The sequence below is a fragment of the Caloenas nicobarica genome, chromosome 10 (assembly GCF_036013445.1).
Source record: "Caloenas nicobarica isolate bCalNic1 chromosome 10, bCalNic1.hap1, whole genome shotgun sequence".
NCBI lineage: Eukaryota > Metazoa > Chordata > Aves > Columbiformes > Columbidae > Caloenas > Caloenas nicobarica.
Genome location: NC_088254.1, coordinates 15,505,265 through 15,523,304, shown reverse-complemented (window position 1 = coordinate 15,523,304; position 18,040 = coordinate 15,505,265). Strand labels below are relative to the sequence as shown.

General features: G+C 46.4%; 1 protein-coding gene across 1 annotated transcript in view; it reads left to right on the top strand.

The window, feature by feature from the left end:
* The first annotated feature begins 1,245 nt into the window (after nt 1-1,245).
* Nucleotides 1,246-18,040, top strand: part of FANCI (FA complementation group I) — a 24,655-nt gene continuing 7,860 nt past the window's right edge. Inside the window, exons 1-24 of the mRNA XM_065641471.1 lie at nt 1,246-1,341; nt 1,476-1,548; nt 2,523-2,653; nt 3,062-3,218; nt 3,299-3,356; nt 3,939-3,980; nt 4,468-4,591; nt 5,520-5,605; nt 5,784-5,916; nt 6,176-6,268; nt 6,738-6,874; nt 7,656-7,836; nt 8,430-8,517; nt 9,071-9,201; nt 9,857-9,927; nt 10,871-10,985; nt 11,374-11,496; nt 12,581-12,649; nt 13,885-13,986; nt 14,757-14,936; nt 15,030-15,151; nt 15,545-15,709; nt 16,257-16,436; nt 17,741-17,904. Coding sequence (XP_065497543.1) covers nt 1,258-1,341; nt 1,476-1,548; nt 2,523-2,653; nt 3,062-3,218; nt 3,299-3,356; nt 3,939-3,980; nt 4,468-4,591; nt 5,520-5,605; nt 5,784-5,916; nt 6,176-6,268; nt 6,738-6,874; nt 7,656-7,836; nt 8,430-8,517; nt 9,071-9,201; nt 9,857-9,927; nt 10,871-10,985; nt 11,374-11,496; nt 12,581-12,649; nt 13,885-13,986; nt 14,757-14,936; nt 15,030-15,151; nt 15,545-15,709; nt 16,257-16,436; nt 17,741-17,904 — 2,809 coding nt within the window. The 5' untranslated portion in view covers nt 1,246-1,257. The remainder of the gene's footprint in view (nt 1,342-1,475; nt 1,549-2,522; nt 2,654-3,061; nt 3,219-3,298; nt 3,357-3,938; nt 3,981-4,467; nt 4,592-5,519; nt 5,606-5,783; nt 5,917-6,175; nt 6,269-6,737; nt 6,875-7,655; nt 7,837-8,429; nt 8,518-9,070; nt 9,202-9,856; nt 9,928-10,870; nt 10,986-11,373; nt 11,497-12,580; nt 12,650-13,884; nt 13,987-14,756; nt 14,937-15,029; nt 15,152-15,544; nt 15,710-16,256; nt 16,437-17,740; nt 17,905-18,040) is intronic.

Genomic DNA, 18,040 nt, shown 5'->3' with positions numbered 1-18,040 from the left:
GCCCGGACCTGTGCCAAGACCCTGAGCGATGCTGCTGTGAGCACAGCCACCACATGCTGCTCGCCATGGGAGATCCTGACCTCGCCATCCCCTTCCCACGTCAGCCCTCGTGCAAGGCTCAGGTCCCTCCTAGAGCTCGTTGGACATTTGTCTGCAGCCCAGTGAGCAAGATGGTGCATGACGGGGGGACGTCATCAGCGTGGTCGCTCCCAAACAGGCCCAACAGCCCTGCACGGAATGGCAGAGGGGATCTGCACTCCCCTGGTCACCTGGACATCCTGGCCATCACGCTCATTGCAGATTAAATAGTTTTGCAGAGTCATGCACAACCCCTGGCATCACTGAGCGGGAGCTTTGTCCTGGGAAAAGGGGTCTTGGGAAAGGTGGCAGCCCCAAGGGGGACCCACCCCAAGGTGGTGTGGCCAGATCCCTTTGGATTTCAACCAGGTCTGGTCATCCCCCTTCCCACGGCCCCTGACCCCAGGCAAACCTATTCCCCTTCTCTTGGCAGCATCAGCTCCCGCTCCCCATGAGCAGAGTGCTTGCGAAAGCTCCCGCGCCGTGCTGGCACCGGATCCTCCAGCTAAATCCCACTGCTATAAGGCAGGCTAAACCTCCTCATGCACCCAAGGCCACCCCTTGTGCCCTCCGGAATTAAGTGGTTTATTCCAAGGGATCCGTGCCCCACGTGGGTGATGCTCATGGGGGCCAGACGCTGCTGCTGTGGGGTGGCCCTGAATGGGCACTTTGTGCCGAGCATCCCTGTCACCTCCCCAGCTGCCTGCCCCATGCGCCTGCACCCCACACCACCCCACACCACCCTGCACCGCGTGTGCCTGCACCCCGCACTGCCTGCATCCCACAGCACCCTGCACCCAACGCTGCCCTGTGCTCCATGCTGCCCTGCACCCCACACCACCATGCACCCCGCACTGCCTGCACCCACACAGCTCTGCATGCCATGTGCCTGCACCCCAGGCTGCCCTGCACCGCACGTATCTGCACTGCACGCTGTCCTACATCCTGCACCCCACGCTGCCCTGCACGCCGCACGCTTCCACCCCAGGTGTCTGCGCATTGCGGGACTCGAACCCGCGACCTCCCGGGGCGGCCGGGGCAGGCGGCAGTGGCCGGTGACGGGGAAGTGAGCGCTTGGGGGCGGGCGCTGTTGCCCGGGTGACGGGCGGGCGCTTCCGGGCGGGAATTTCGGGGTGACGGAGCTGCGGGCGGCCCCGTCCCGGGCGGCTCCGCGGCACCATGGCCCAGCGCATCCTGGCGCTGGCGGCCGAGGAGGCCCCGGAGCGGCTCCAGGAGGCCCTGCAGAGCCTGGGGGACAGCGAGGTGAGCGGGGGCCCCGCGGGCTGGGCCCTGTGTGCGGGGAAGCGGGGGGGTGTGCGTGCCGGGCCCTGTCAGGCGGGCGGAGGCGGCTTCTCCTTGGGCGAGGTGCAGCTCACAGCGCCCCGTTCTCCTTGCAGCTGGGCGACATGGTGACAAGGCAGGCCCTGAAGGGGAGGGAGACGGCAGCTTTGCTAAGAGGCATCTTCAAAGGTGGGTGATGTCTGAGCTGCGCTTTGGGGGGCAGGCGGGGAGGGGACTGTGGCCCCGGCCCCGCTGGTGACCCGTGGGCTACAGGCTGGCGGGTGAAGTGAGTGGTCAGAAGCACAAAGCAGTGTCGTTTGTTGTAACAACCAGCCAGTCAGGGCTGTCACAGGGAAACGGGACACCCGAAAAGAGATACGGCGAAACAGCAAACCAGATTAATGTACTTGTAACGAACCTGTTGTAAGTGGGCTTTACTTTTGGGGGCCCTTAGGTACCTTGGAGCAGCACTGAGCTGGCCAGCTGAAACTTAGTTACCAAGCTGATTCTTCTCAACATTTTCATACATCCTGATCTGGGGCAGCAGGTTGAGTGAACCAAAGGGTGTGATAACAGGGCTGAGTGCTCCAGCTGTTTTATCCAGGAGACTCTGATTTCCTGTGCTCTGTTTTTTACCCTGTTTCCCTGAAAAGATGACAGGGTCTTATATTAATTTTTGCTCCAAAAGATGCACTAGGACTTATTTTCAGAGGGTGACTTCTTTTTCCATGAAAAACAATCTACATTTATTCTTGAACAAGAAATCAACATTTATTCAAATATAGTCATATCATCACATTCTGTCACATCTGTCCTGCTGTATTCTATTGCCAATTAATTTTACTTCTTTACATGTATAGCTGCCTGGACACTATTTAAATTGACTTTTTATGAATTGTAACTAGGGCTTATTTTTGGAGTAGGGCTTATATTTCGAGCATCCTGAAAAGTCATGCTAGGGCTGGTTTTCGGGGTAGGTCTTATTTTTGAGGAAGGTCTTATTTTCAGGGAAACACGGTATCTGTTTTGTCAGATAAATAAAATGGGGACTTGCAGTCAGGTGACAGTTTAGCCCTGCTGATTTCCTGTTTAGCGACATGTTGTTACTTAAATAACTTTTTATTTTTCCCCATTCTTTGTTTTCTTTGTTTCCTCATTAAAAGGCTCCCCTTGTTTCCAGCGAAGCGGTGTTCTCAGGAGGCTTCAGGTTTACAAGCACTGCATCCCACTAGTGGAGTCAGGGGACCTGAATTTGGGCAAGGTGTCTGAAATCATAGGACTGCTGATGCTGGAGGTATTTGCTCCTTTGGGCTGGCTTTCCTGGTGTCTGCTGGGTATAATTTCATATGTAGATTGAGGTACTTCACTAGGGCACTGAGGAAAATGAGTTGGGTCCTATCTATGGATCTGCTTTGGACTAAGTTGGCTGGTGTTGGAATTTACTGTGTGTGTAAATGTGGTTATTGTTGGATATTTAGTCTTAGATTCAAAACTCGAAATCTATAATTGTATCAGCTTGATTGACTGCTCAGTTCTATAAAAGACCATACAAAACAGAGGTCTTGGGGCTGAATTCTCCTTTTAGGGGAATATATCACTGTAAGAAATCTTGTCCTTTGCTGGGTTTTGGTGACGGTTTGGACATATGTGTGGAATTCTCCCGTGGACTGCCCAGGCTCTTTCATGTTGCATCTTCTCCCAGGCTCGCCAGCTGCCAGGCCACGCATTGGCTGAACTTGCCACCTTGTTTGTTGATGTTGTTAAAGGCGGCAGCCTGTCTAATGGGAAATCCTTGGAGTTGTTTTCCACTGTTCTCACTGCACTGGCCAGTTTGAAGGAGAACCTGGTTTATGGGAAAGGTAACCCCTTTTGGTTCCTTCTCCCCAGCTTGTCCCCAATTGCTCTGGAATGAGCTTCTAAAAGCCTTTTGCTTTTTCAGGTGAACTGAATGGGGAAGAGTTTAAGAAACAACTGATAAACACCCTCTGCTCGAGCAAGTACGTACATCTCTGCCAGCTCCACCATGCTTTAGTCTGTTTAAAAATCAGCCAGTGCTTAGTCCTGTTTGGGCCTTTTTCAGAATTCCCTGTGACACCCTACAGGTACAGTGGGAGGTAAATCTACAGTTGCTGGGTGTGTCTGTAGCCCCGACAGTTACATGGCAAAGCTGTTTCATGTTTTGCTTTGAAAAAGATCCTGATAAGCTGGACGACACCATCTTTCCTGTTCTGTCATCTTTGATTCTGTGCTCCCTGTGACAGCACATTCTCTGGCTGGGAGGGCAAGGGGACCCCATGTTCCTAGGTCTTGTAATAGTGTTCTGTGAACTGCTCTCAGGAAGCGCTTGTTTTTATTCCTTTCTTGGTCATTTGTTACTGTGGGGACAGGAGCAGTTTGGAGCGTTCTAAGTCTGAGTAGTTAGCGTGGTGGTGGTGACTTCTGGTGGAAAATTGGTTTCTAATTTTAATATCAGAATGTAACAGGGAAATGGTGACACTGAGTTATTGTATATGAGGAGGGAAGGGATAAGCAACAATTCTGCTTGCTTTCAATTTTCCGCTATGTTCTTGTTTTACCAGGTGGGATCCTCAGAGTGTAATACATCTTGCCAACATGTTCAGGTAATTCCTTTTTCCCTTTAACATCAACATTTTTTTGTGCTGCAGTTATGACCACGTCCTATTTCACATATGGTTTGAGGCAAGTACGATTAGTAGGTCTGACCATACCAGGCACAGCCCCATGGATGTTTGAGTCGATGAACATCCACATCGGATCCGTTTTGTTACAAAACACAGCTGAGCAAACGTGCCTCAGAGACTGGGCATGGCATCATGGGTTTTATTCCGTGTGTGTGAGCCTTGGCAAATTAACAATACATTAATGAACAAGCATAATGTGAGGGAGATCTAAGCACTGAAGGTTGAAGAGTATCCTGGGACAGTGGTAGGGTATGGAGAGATCTGTCAGAACTGTTGCTGGTGAGGGTTTGGGGACCACTCGCTGCCTGTCTGTACATTAGAATTCTGTCCAGTTATAGGTTGGGTCTGCTGTGGGATTCTGAAAGAAATTAGTGAAAATGATCAGGCTGTATCTTTGATTCGACAGGGATATTCCACTATCAGGAGAGGAGCTGCAGTTTGTGGTGGAAAAGGTCCTTAGGATGTTCTCCAAATTAGACCTGCAGGAAATTCCCCCTCTGGTCTATCAGCTGCTGCTGCTTTCTGCAAAGGTAAAAGCTCCTGGGAGCTGGCCTCTCCCTAAGCATGTGCCATGAGAGAAAAAAAGTATGTACAGACTGAGCTATAGGCTGGATTTTGGAGGGAATTCTGATTGTTCCCAAACTGTGCTGTGGGGAGCAGAGCACAGGAGGATATCAGTAGTTTGGTGTTTTGGTTTTTTTCCTCTAACTCCCTCTAGCCTGAAGAACTGAATGCTCAGAGGAAGATACAATCTTGATCTTCCTTGTGGGGAAAGAAGGAAACCTTTGGGAAATAAAGGATGAGTACAGACCTAGCAGACAGCAGAGAGGATTGGTTTTTTCAGTGTTCTTAAGTGTGGTTTTGCTCACTCTCTGTTGTCTGCACACTGTAATAATAGCTCATGCAGTGTGACCGTCTTCTGGCTTGTAGCCTGACTTGTACTGGAAATGTCTCATCTCTTGTGCTCCTCCTGCAAGCAGAGGCTGCCAGTGACACCTCTACCCTTTGACAGGGTGATCTGGCTCTTCTGATTGCTGCATTCATGACCAAGTCAATGCCAAAATCATTCAGTCGAGACAAATTACATGTATGTTACAGGAGATCGTTTGAGTTCACTGGCCAAAATGGAACGTTAGGTTTAAGGTTAGGAGTTTGAAAGCCTCCCTAATTGATTATAACATGCAGGATTCTTTCTAATTAATAATAACTTTTAAAAAAGAATAGCTGGGAGCTTCAGCTTCTTCCAGCTCTTCGATAAGCACACTTAAAGGAAACATGTAAACTAAAACAGCATCACTTCATCTGGAAATGAGCTGCACAGGAGCCCTCCCGCGCCTCGGTGATTTATGAAGGGAAATGGAGAATACCATGACATTTGTAATTGGTGTGGGAGTAGAGTGCAGTTCTCTGGGAGACCGCAGACCCTGCAGTGCCTTTGTGTAATGTCCTCCCTTGCAGGGCAGTAAGAAGACTGTTTTAGAAGGAATAATCAGTTTTTTCAATGAGTTGGATAAGAGACAAAAGGAAGAACAGAGGGTTCCACAGTAAGTTATTTCTCTGTTATCCCCTTTCTTTACCAGCTGGGTATTTGTAGTCACCCTGGTCCTGCCCAGGGCTCCTTCAATTTGAACTGTGAAACCTTGTGCAAGTGCATCCTCCTTAGTACCTAAGAAATTATTTATGGTATTAGATGCCTTGTTTTTTCTCTGATAAATCTTACAGATCAGTGGACCTTAAGGTAGCCACAATGCCCCTAGACCAGCTCCGACATGTGGAAGGTACTGTTATTCTCCATATCGTTTCTGTTATCAACCTGGATCAGGACCTAGGCAAGGAACTAATCAGACTTCTAAAGGTACGGCAAAGATGGGACAGGCACAGCTGTTGAAGGTGTTGAAGCAGAGTTTTAAAAATCAACTCAGTTGGTTATCTTTAGAAGGGATTTAATCATTTTTATAATCACAGTCACGTTTGCTTTAGCAAGTGCTATGATATGTTTGAAGAGACATGTCCCTTTCTGCACCACAACAGCAGTGTGATATGGGCCTGACAGCTTCGTGGGACTCTGCAGTTGAAGACAAAGAGCTCTCTGACTGTTGCTTGCTCTTTCCTAGACTGAGCAACAAAAGGACCCTGGCAGAGCCCTGTGTCCCTTCAGTGTGGCTCTTTTGCTGTCGGTTGCAGTAAAACACAGACTGCAGGAGCAGGTATGTGGCTGATAAGCTTGCAGAGAACTTCCTTGTAAAGGAAAGGAAGCATGGCTAGGTCAGTCGCATCAGAATTAGGCTTAAAATGGTGTCGAGGTGCTCCTGGGGAGGCAGTTAGATCATTGGTATGCTGTATTTTACTGAACACTATAGAAGACCCCAGAGCAATATCAGAATTTTCCAGAGTTGTGGTACCTGTGGGTTGTTATTGTAGGATAAGAAGAAAAGCAATGTCTTATTTTTAAATGTTTTGGCCCTGTGGTGGCCACCTGAAATGCATCTGGCAGCAAATTACCCTCTTTGAGGCACTTAATGAGGTTGGTGTGTTTGTCCTGAGAAAGAAGCGAGTTAAGATTTTTGGCAGGCTGTATTGAAACTTGTGCTCTGGCACTTACTGGAACATACCCAAGACTATAAAGGTCCCATTTGAAAGATCATTTCCTCACACTCAATGATTTTTGTGTTCCAGATATTTGATTTATTGAAAACATCAATCACGAGAAGCTGCAAGGACCTGCAGCTCCTTCAGGCCTCCAAGTTCCTGCAAGATTTGTTTCCTCAACAGTATGATGTAACTGCTGTAATTCTGGAAGTGGTAAAAAATAGGTGAGCTGTTGCCACATGCTGCAGAATTCTCAATGGGATTTGAGAGGGGGAGACTTTTAGCCTCACTAGAATGCTCTGGGGTGCTAAATACTGTTGACTAGGTGCTGGCAGGGAACACTATCAAAATCCAAAGGTTTTATCACGGTTTTAACCAAAGCACAGCCGTATAAATCTGCCCCCTCCACCCCAAATCTCAGCATCTGGTGGTACAGAGGACTAAACTCACCAGGACTCTCTCTGTTTCTTACTGGTAAAGCAGCTGACTGTGTGAGTCATGCTGCCAGCTGTAGTTTGTGTTCTGATCAAGGGATGAGTGACAGGTTCACTGTTTTCTTCCCCCACAGGGTTAGTCCTTTAATCATCCCGTGGGATAGGTCTGTGATCTGTCGCCAGTTGTCCTTTAGTCTGAGGGGAGGCATTCGTTCCTCTTCTGTCCCCTCGCTGACTTGAAGATCTCAGGGTCAGTAGGATTTTTGTATACCCTGACTGTAGTGTACTGTCACGTTCAGATCAGACCTGAGTGCACATCATTCCCCATAGCGAGGAAACCTTTAGACTGCAGAACCAGGACTGCAAGATGTGTTGTGCTGAGCACCTGTCCCTCAGCCTAAAGACAGTCTTGGGGCTGTGAGGGATGTCATCTTCCCTGGAGTGATCAAGCATCTCATCGCTGCTTTGGACCCCGGAATGACTGCGCAAGATTTTGCTTTAGACTGCTCTAATCTAAACCTTTTCTGTGACTAAGTTGTTTCTTTCTGGGACCGTTTAATGTTTTCCTCAGTGCATTTGGCTGGGACCATGTTACTCAGGGCCTGGTGGATCTTGGCTTCAGCCTAATGGAATCATATGAACCAAAAAAGCCCTTTGGAGGAAAAACTGCTGATACCAGTTCTGGCCTTTCAAAAATGCCAGCCCAGCAGGCTTGCAGACTGGGAGCGAGTATCTTGCTGGAAACGTTTAAGGTAGTATATGTTTTGGAGAAGGCTGGGTTTTTTTGGGTGGGGAGGACTCTGTTCTTATTCTTTCTTGGTAAATGGTGTCAAAACCTTGCCTGTCGTATCCATCATGAGTGTTTTACAAACAGTACTAGATTTAGTCTTCTATTTGCTCCTCTACAGCTAGAAGAGGCTGTCCTCATAAAGACCTAATCCTAACCTGTTCCACCTACTGTGATACTAGTGTAATCCCTAGTACAGTTTCCAAGAAACTGCAGAGAAGGTAGAGAAATTCAGTGGTACGAAAAAAATCTGTCAGAGGTGAGATTGAAACCAGCATCTTCACTGAAGTGATAAACTTGCATCCCACAGAGGATTTGACCCATTATGTTCCAAGTATACTGTGTGTCTCTCTGATGTGCTGGTTCTGGTTGGACTGGGATGAAATCTGAATTGGTCTATGTGAACTTAGCTGAAAAGGGGACTTCTGGCAACCAGTCCCAGCTTACCTGTCAGATCTGGATTTGCTTTGCACTGCACAATGCATGTGCTCTGAGGTACAGGAATATCTTAAATTTATGTAGGTTTTGATTTTTATTTATTGTTCTTTCTCATTTCAGGTTCATGACCCCATCAGAAGTGATATTCTTGAGCAGGTCCTGAATAGAATCCTTACAAAAGCAGCATCTCCTGTCAGCCACTTCATAGGTAAAGGAAAGAGGAAGGAATGTGTCCTGCTCTGTGGATACTCAGAATGCAGTTTCTCAGAACAAGTTCCTGCTGAAGTGACCTGAAGCCAAGAAAAATCAGTTGTTCCCTCCCCTCTTACTGAGGTGTCAGCTGCATCAGATTACCTTGTATTCATCGCAGGTGAAAACATGTTTACAGGCAGTTGCCATGGAACAGCTGACGCACAGAGAATTGAGATCCATCAGTCAGTACCTTGTAATGCACTCCTGGCCTTGCTTTCCTCCTTGTCCTTGGGCAGGTGCTCAGGAGTTTCTGGGGCTGCCGAGATGCTGCTGCAGCCTCTTCTCTTACACCTCAGTGCCCTCTGGTGGGGTGAGACCCCACAGCCGGGTTGTGTTTTACACTTTGTGCCTACAGCAGAGCTCAGATTTTTGCTGCTCATCCTGTCAAGACCTCTCCATGTAATGGAAGAGCTTTGATTATTCTGTAATTGTTATCTATATAGACATCTTTTGCTCTGACTTTTCTGTCCCTTTGGCAGCAGCTGCTCTTTTATCATTTTATTTTTCAGACTTGCTGTCCAATATTGTTGTGTCTGCTCCTCTTGTGCTTCAGACTTCATCCTCCAAAGTCACCGAGACCTTTGACAATTTGTCCTTTCTGCCTATCGACACAGTGCAAGGGCTCCTCCGGGCAGTACAGGTAAACTTTGCATTTCTCTATGAATATCCTTGCTAGTTTAGTTCCAGTGACAGCTCTAGGCCACAATTATATGCATGATCTAATAACCCTCCTCACAAAATAAACGCTCATACTCTGCTGTAGGTTGTTCGGTGTAGCATGGAACTGTTGTTCAAGCATGGATTTGCATGTGCCCTCTAGCAAAAAGCACATGGTGCGGTCTGGCATGGTATTGAAACTGCTCTGTGCTGACCTTTCATCTGGAAGATGCCCAGATGCTGTGCAGTGTAGAAAACGAAGTATACAGTGTTTAGCTGAACAGCTGTAGCTGTCATGTTGATTTTTCTCCTTCCAAGCTCCATGTCAGTATTTCTTTTTTCCTGGACTGAGATATTGCCCTGGCATTAAACTTTTACCCACTTTGTCCAATCTGAGGATAACAGTTCTTTCCTCAAACGCACTGTGTCTGCACTAACGTGCTAAGGTGTCTCACTGCTACAGCTCTCTGGGTTTAATTTTATATTGTTTTGAAATGGTTTGGTTCTCCTACTGTACTGATTACAGTATTGGAAATGCAGGGCCAGATGGGCCTGAGGAAGATGAGCTCATATGCCCCAAGGGCTTGGCATGTCTTAGTGCTTTTCTCTCCAAAGTATTAATATATTTTCCTTTCCAGCCTCTGCTCAAAGTCAGCATGTCAGCGAGGGACTCCCTGATACTCGTTCTCCAAAAAGCTATCTTTTCCAGGTAAGCTTGGAAAGGGATTCTTTGAAAAGATTTCTAGAAGCCATTTATGTTTTTGGAGCAGAATTATTTTTGGTTGGTTTTGGCTAAGTGTCTTCTTACTATGTTCTTCCTGTAACTAGGCGATGACATCTCCTACCTCTTTAGCATAGGGCTGTAATACAGTCACAGCTCTACTCACTGAGATATGAATCGCAACCCCAAGATTGATGGGCTTTGGAAATTCAGAAGGCAGTTGGGAACTCCAAACAAGTAGGCAAAATTAAAACCAATTTCAACATGTGTCTACACAGCTGAGTACATCCAGATGCTAGGGAGAGTCTGGAAGGAACCACTGATCGGAATGTTGAGCTGCCACCTTCCCTCTGATGCTTTACAAGGTGATAGAGAAGCAGGCCTGTTGTCTTGGAAATGCTTTGAGCAAAACGTCCTGCTGCCTTCATAATGCTGCGATCACAGACTGGATTTTGTTGGGCAGTGGCTGCCTGGTTATGAACACAGAATTCATAATTCGGGATTATTATTCAAGGCAAGAGACCCAATTTTGGGAAAGACTTGGGGGTTCAGTGAGCAAAGCAAAACACCAGCTTTTTGTGAGGAATATTCCAACTCTGAGAAGAGCTCTGTGAGATGCTCCCATTCCAGGTTTCAGAGGACATTTAACGCTTGCATCTCAGCCTGGGGCTCTCCCTCAGTGTGAGTGTTGTGAGGGCAGAAGGGAATTGAATGTTGTGAGAGTGCAGAGCAAAGGAGTTCCCAGCAAACCACCAAGCTCCTCACTGCTTGGGGCTGTGCTGCCCTCTCAGGGAATACAGCCCTGCTGGGCCCAGTCACCCTGTGTTTGTGTACCCTTTTTCATTACCAGGTTCATCGTGTATAATATTTCCTTCTGGGCATCTTGCTTCCATTTTTCCTTATGCTTCTCTTTTCTCCCCCTGACTCACAGGCAGCTTGATGCTCGTAAAGCTGCGGTTGCTGGCTTCTTGCTTCTGTTAAGAAATTTTAAGATTCTGGGCAGCTTGTCCTCTTCCCAGTGCAGCCAGGCCATTGGTGCCACTCAGGTAGGTGCTTTCTGCAGTCCCTGATGTGGATATATGAGACAGTCTCATGTCTAATATGCGCTGCTTGAAACCACTCAAGGCTGGAGTGTTTCCCCAAAACAGAAATATATCTCCAGTAAGGATTAGTCCTGGAAGGAAAGCTTTGGGAAATGCAGTTGGCAAAGACAAGCTGGGTTAGGGATGTTGCTTTTTAGAGTTGTTCTTTCTTAAGGCACCAGTGTTCTGGGGAGCATTTACACCACTCCATGGTGATGATGATGAAGAGCCTGGCAGAACACTAAGGACTATTTCAGTGATTGTTTAGGGGCCAGGCCCCTTATCACCTTGCTTATGTGTTGTGATATTTGAGAACTGTAACCAGTATAACATGACTAATATTCCCTCTCAGGTCCAGGCAGATGTTCATGCCTGCTATAATTCTGCAGCTAATGAGGCCTTCTGCCTGGAAATCCTGGGCAGCCTGAGGCGATGTTTGAGCCAGCAAGCAGATGTTCGACTCATGTTATATGAGGTAAATATGATTTCTTCAATCTGCTTTTAAACAGCCACTAGTCTGGTTCTACTGTAGCCCCAGGTAAATAATGATCACATTATCGTGGAAAACAACCTATCATCTCAGTTATGTTCTACATGGGACACATGTACCAAGGACTACTTGGGTTTTTTTCAGTCCTTCTACTTCCTTTTATTTTGGACCATTATAAGCCCAAAGATATATTCATGTATCTTCCTCGTCTCATGCATTGCTTAAGAACAAAAATGCATCAAAATCTCTCTTCATGTGGTGCAACCCGGGAGACTGGAAGCATGTTTGATGCCCAGTGAGGCGGAGTGTTGTAACAGGCACTGGATTTAAGCAGAGTTGCTGGGAGTTAATGATGGGCTCCAAAGAAAACTCTGACTGGACAGTACAGGGAAACATCTTAAAGACTGCATCAGGGATCCATCTTTTCCTTTTGCAAGTTTCTATAAAGCCTTGTCTGTCCCTTAGATTTCTTGTGACAAATGGCCTAATATAAAGAGTCATTTTTGGGTACGCGTCTTAGCTCCTGAGGTAATCATGGGGTACCACCTTGAGAAAAAAAAAGTTCAGGTCAGAGAGATTTGTTTCCTTCTTGACTTGGTTGGACTGACCTTTGGTGAGCTGCAAGTGTTCGTCACTGTAGCTGTAAGACTTGTGCTTTCTTTATCCATCCACCGAATTTTCTCAGTATGAAGGATTTTTTTTTCCCCTCCTACAGTTTCCCCACTGTCTTGTTTTGCCTTTGAAGCAGGATTTCACAGTTTGAAGTTGGATCTAGTGCTAGTGTTAAATAGCAGCGAAAGTCACTCTGGGCTTGATGCCACCGCTGCTAGGGAGATACAGCTTGTCAGAGGGCCTCTGTGAGGAAATTCATACTCTTTCTGATTAATACCTTCTTTGTGTGGTGCCTTTGCTTTGCCAGGTATGGGGTTTTATGGTGAGCACATTGTTACTTCCTTATGGTTCCTCACAGTGCCAAAGGGTCGTTGCTGTCGTATGACACCAACTTGTTATGCACGTGGTTCATTTTCTGTGTTCTGTAAGCCAACTTGTCCTTCCTTCCTGTCTTCAGGGTTTTTATGATGTCCTTCGCAGGAACTCCCAGCTGGCCAGCTCTATAATGGAAATGCTCTTGTCCCAGGTAAGTGCTGCTCTGTGGCGTGGCTGCAGAGACCCTAAGAATTCTGCACTGCAACCAGTATAGCAAGCAATTCAGTTTAAATGTTGGGAAAATAGATCTCCCTTACACTGGAAACATGTGGAAACATGTGGAACTCCTCTATAAGGAGGTGTTCAAATCCTTGCCTTATTGAGAGAGCAGACTGGGTAAACGTCTGGAGACTGCTTCATATCCTGTCACAGGGTGGAAGTGGGTTCCACAGAGTGGAACCTTTCAGTTCTGAGATGCTCTGAAAAGTGTGATGCCTAGAGAAGTGCTTTGTGCACTCCCTGTTCCTCAGCAGCGTGCAGCAGTTACCCTCCCATGCTTCCCCAACGATGTGTGCTGATGCACTAATTATTATTGCTGTCCTCCCATCGGGACAATACCCAAGTCCATGTGGGATTGAGGAGGATTAACTCATCCCCCAACAGTGTTGCTCATGGCAACAAGACAATCACATTTCCTCAATCCATTGGACAGGCTGTGCTTTCTTTGAGACAAGTAATTTTCTTCCCTTTAATCATCCGTAGAGTTCATGCTGACTAATTCCAGCTTTCCCATGACAGTATAGGGTCTAAGAAGGCAATATGAACAGAACCAAGGCAGCTTTTGGGAAGGAGCAGAGGGCACTTAATGGGGACTTGGTGTAAATGTATAAAATTGCATTGCATCATTGTCTATTGCAACCTTGCCTATTTGGTTGTGATCCTATATCAGTACTCGGAGCATATCTCCTTCCAGTGGTGTCGCAAACAGCCAGGATTTGGTGCAAGCATAGTCTCATGGATTTGTTTTAGTGCCAAGTGTGGCCTCCATAACTGTCTGTGCCCTCAGGCCAGGAAGCCGGATGCCAGAACGGGGCCAAGTGTTCAGGATGGGTGACAGGCAACAGGAGCAGTTACCTCTGCAGTGGGCAGCACTGCAGATGAAGCACAAGTGATGCCGTGTGTTGAGGCAACACAACAGCAAGTGGTCAGATAAACTTGTTTTAGGGCAGTGACGTGTCCTGGCTGAGAGGTATACGAGCAACTCAAGAGGTGATTTTAATTACTAATAGAGCAGATGGTGTGGCTCAGGTACAGGTACCATTATCGTAGGGTCAGTTTTCCCTCTGTAGAATGGAGTACAAAGATTATCATATTCTGTATTGAAACAACCTAAGAGGCTCAGTTACCAAGTAACTGGTTATTTTTATTTCTTGTTTTCTGTGACAGATAAAGCAATATTACTTGCCCCAGCCAGACCTCCTGCCTCCACTGAAACTTGAAGGATGTATTATGGCTCAAGGAGATCAAATCTTTCTGCAAGAACCACTGGTAAGAGCTATACTGGCTGGCCACAGCTGCAAGCTCATCTGTTCCATAGCATTTTAGTTGTGCTGCTACATTGTGTTTCTTCAGCCTCTTCTAGCCTGGAGCAAGTATTTTAATAACAGCAGAGCTGGGCATCCCACCCCTGCCTCAGGCTGTCTATTAGCTCCGTTAGCAAAGCGATTTGGGGAACCTGTGTGAAAAATGCTCTAGAACAGCGTAGTTCTGTTGCCCTCTGAGCTCACTGTTTTTTCTTTTTCCTCCTTCAACTTAATTCCACATAAACTAGTCATGCAGTGTGCATGTAGCAGGAGGAGGAATCTGCCCTTTGATTTTGCTCCTTTTGTATTGTTGGAGATGAGACCTCAACGATTCATTGGATTTCCGAGGGAACAACCAAAATTCATCACTTTGTTTTGCCCTAAGGAAGCTTCCGTGCTGCGCTGCAGTAGCGCAGCAGAAAGGGAGCAGACACTTCAGCTGGAGTGAGAGCCCTTTTGGAAATCCCCTTTCCATCTCCTTCAGCAGTTGAGGGAGCAGTGGGAGTTAAGCCTTATATAGGCAAGCTCAGGCAGAAACGCTCAAGTTAGAACTGGGTAGCTGTGTGTAGGACTACAGAGCTCCTCATTCTGGGAAAGAGGAATATTCTTGAGACTTGCATGAACCTCTGAAGGCAGCTGTGGCTCTTTGCATCTGTAATTGTCTGGCCTGTGTGCACTTCTGCCAGTGAGCTCCAGCTAGAAGGCTGAGTGTGACTGTGTGGCTGCTTCCTTCAGGCCCATCTGCTCTGCTGTATCCAGCACTGTCTTGCCTGGTATAAGAGCACTGTGCATCTGTGCCAACGAGCTGAAGATGACGATGAGGAGGAGGATGTGGGATTTGAGCAAAACTTTGAAGACATACTAGAATCTGTCACACGACGAATGATCAAGAGCGAGCTGGAAGACTTTGAACTGGTAAATCAGATTTTCAGTTTGACTCAATGGAAAAAGAACTGAGTTCTTGTCAGGTTTTGAAAAGATTTTTCACTTGTTTTCTTTACCTCTTAGGATAAGTCAGCAGATTTTTCTCTGTCTTCTGGTGTTGGTGTAAAGAATAACATCTATGCCATCCAGGTGATGGGAATTTGTGAGGTCCTGATTGAGTACAATTTCAACATAGGGAATTTCAGGTAAAACATCAAATCTTACCCTGTGCTATGCTGTGCCTAGCTCTTTGGAGTACAGGACACAAACTCATTGCAAGCACAGGGTAATAGTGCCAACACAGAGTCAGAATGTTGTTTTCTGAGTGTGCACCCCTTGTGGCACAGGCATGCAAAGAAACTTGGGAGTGTCTTCTTTTTGAATGTCATGTGTTCTGGGAGATGGGATGTGACATTTTGTAGAAGAGCAAGTCAAGGAGAAATGGATGACTTATGCACTGTTAGGGAAGCAGGGAGATGTCTTGTGTCATGATTTTATCATTTAGAAAGTGTCATTTTGTAATTTGGCAACTGAAGCTTCAAATAGGAAACTCTAAGGCTGGATTTTCTCCATTAATGCTTTCTACTACTTTATTGCAGTAAGAACAAGTTTGAGGATGTCCTAGGCTTGTTTACATGTTACAACAAACTCTCTGATATCCTGAAGGAGAAAGCTGGAAAGAACAAATCTACCTTGGGCAACAAAACTGCACGGAGCTTCCTGTCCATGGGTTTTGTATCTACTCTGCTCACAGCTCTGTTCAGGTGAGAAATTCTCCTTATCTGGAGAAGGTTTAAGGCCTATTCACAAGCCGCTTTTGTGGTGCCTGTGTGCTGGCTGTCTTGTGCACCACATAACGCAGTGCAGGCATTTTCATTTCCATGCAAAGCATGTGTGGTAACAGCACTTGTCTGGATCATTGTAGTCCAGGCAGGAACTGTAGCTGTGCAGCTCCTGGTATGGACAAACCAGCTTTCCTGGACCTTGCTTATGACTTGTAAGACCTTGGAGAGTCTCTGTTCTTCCAGTCCTGGGCCATTGCCAGACAACAAACTCCAGTGTTAGAGCTCCAGTCCTCTATGAATCAGAGACAGATGTCAATCTGAACATGTCTGTTAGTATATTCAGCGAGGCTGGTAGAGCTCTATCTTTGGAGTGTTCACTACAAGCTACCAAAACAAAGGGTCTTTTCCACCATGAATTCAGCTAGTGACTTTTATTTGTAAATGCATATTCAGATTTTGAATCTAGGCCATCCCCACGCTTTTTCAGTGCATTCTCAGTTCTCTGACAGTGCTCTCGATTCTTCAGGGACAATGCCCAAAGCCACGAGGAGAGCCTGGCAGTTCTACGCTCCAGCACAGAGTTCCTGCGCTATGCTGTCAGTGTAGCTCTGCAGAAGGTGCAGCAGCTGGAGGAGACGGGACAAACTGACGGACCAGATGGACAAAATCCTGAGAAGATGTTTCAGAACCTCTGCAAAATCACACGGTGAGTCACTGTGGCACATGAAGCCATCAGCCTTAAAAAACAGCAATGCATTTTGGGGATTTTTGATTCTCAGGTAGGGTTTTGGAAGAAGAATGCAGTCTATAACTGTTTCAAACTGTTATTTTTACTGGGTTGAGATCATTGCCTTTCTTTGCTCCTGAGAAATCAAGTGAAGGCACTGCAGTTTCTGTGCCAGAGTGAGTGATACAGCTCTAATAACAGTACTTGGCCTGGAAGAACCAAACGCCATTAAACTCTCATTTGCAGCCTCTTTCTGATTTTTGGTTCATCACTCATTGTCACAGAGGAGGTAGGATGGTTACAGGCTGGCTTCTTGAGGCCTCTGGGATTCAGTGAAGTTAAAATTCACTTTTAGCTCCAGTATAAAACAGATGTAAGAGGGACACAAGCTTTAGAAAACATTCGTTTAGGACTTTTGCAAGTCCTTTGGAAAACCCAAGAATGTTAAACATCTAAATGTCTTTAGGATCTAGGTCATATCTGCATGTGGTCTTTTCAGATCCCAGTCAGCAGAGAGCACAAAATGCAAATTACCACTGCCATGAATAATGCCTGTTTTGTGTCTCGCCCCAAATAATAGAGACTGTTTTTGTTGTAGTTGTTAGGACTACATGTGAGCTACATGTTTTGTGTGATTGGACGTTGAAATAGAATAAGATCATCTGTGCAGGCAACAGAACTAATGAGAAGAAAGGAGAGGGAACAAAAAAGCGAAGAAGTGGGCTTAGGGGAGCAGGAAAAAGATGTTTGCCTACAGACAGAAAAGCCTCCTTTGGGCCAAACAATTTTGCTTTCTTTAAAGCTTTTCACTTCACTTTGCCTGCCTTTACCTTTCTGATTTTATTTATATAGAGCCCTATAGAGATATCTGACATTTCACAGATTCAAACTGCCAAGAGACAAGCTCTTTTTGTCACTGACAGATCTGACACCAGTGGTCAGTGTTTGGGCAGTCTGAGACAGAAGGAAAGCTGGGTGGAAGAAATGAGTGTATAAAGATGGACTTGAAATGTGATTGGAAGGTCCCTTGGCATCTGGAAAGAATTAAATTATTTAGCTGTGCAGGAAGAATGCAGTAGCTATTTTGCTGACACTGAAACAAAATAATCTTAAAAATGGATCTCTTCTCCCTCCACTTTCCTATAGGAAAAAGATCTTCCAATTTAGTTATATTAAAAACACGATGCATAGAGTAGAGTCTGTGATTAGCGCTGTTGTATTTCTTGCACTGTGCAGCCAGCATTACTGGAGCGTGTGGTGTTAACTCGTCTCCCATCCCCTAGGGTTCTGCTTTGGAGGTACACATCAGTTCCCACTGTTGTTGAAGAGTCGGGGAAGAAGAAGGGCAAAAGCATTTCGCTTCTGTGCTTGGAAGGTTTGCTGCGGATCTTCAACACGGTGCAGCAGCTCTACACTGCCAGGATCCCCCAGTTTCTACAAGCCCTGGGTAGGCACATGGGACAATTCCACTCTGGTTTTCAGCCATCGTGTTCCAGTCCATGTGTGGGCAGTTAATAAGCCAGTGCCTTTTTCCCATAACTAGGGAGAGGGGTCTGCTCCTTGTCTCTTGGTAACAAGGTGGG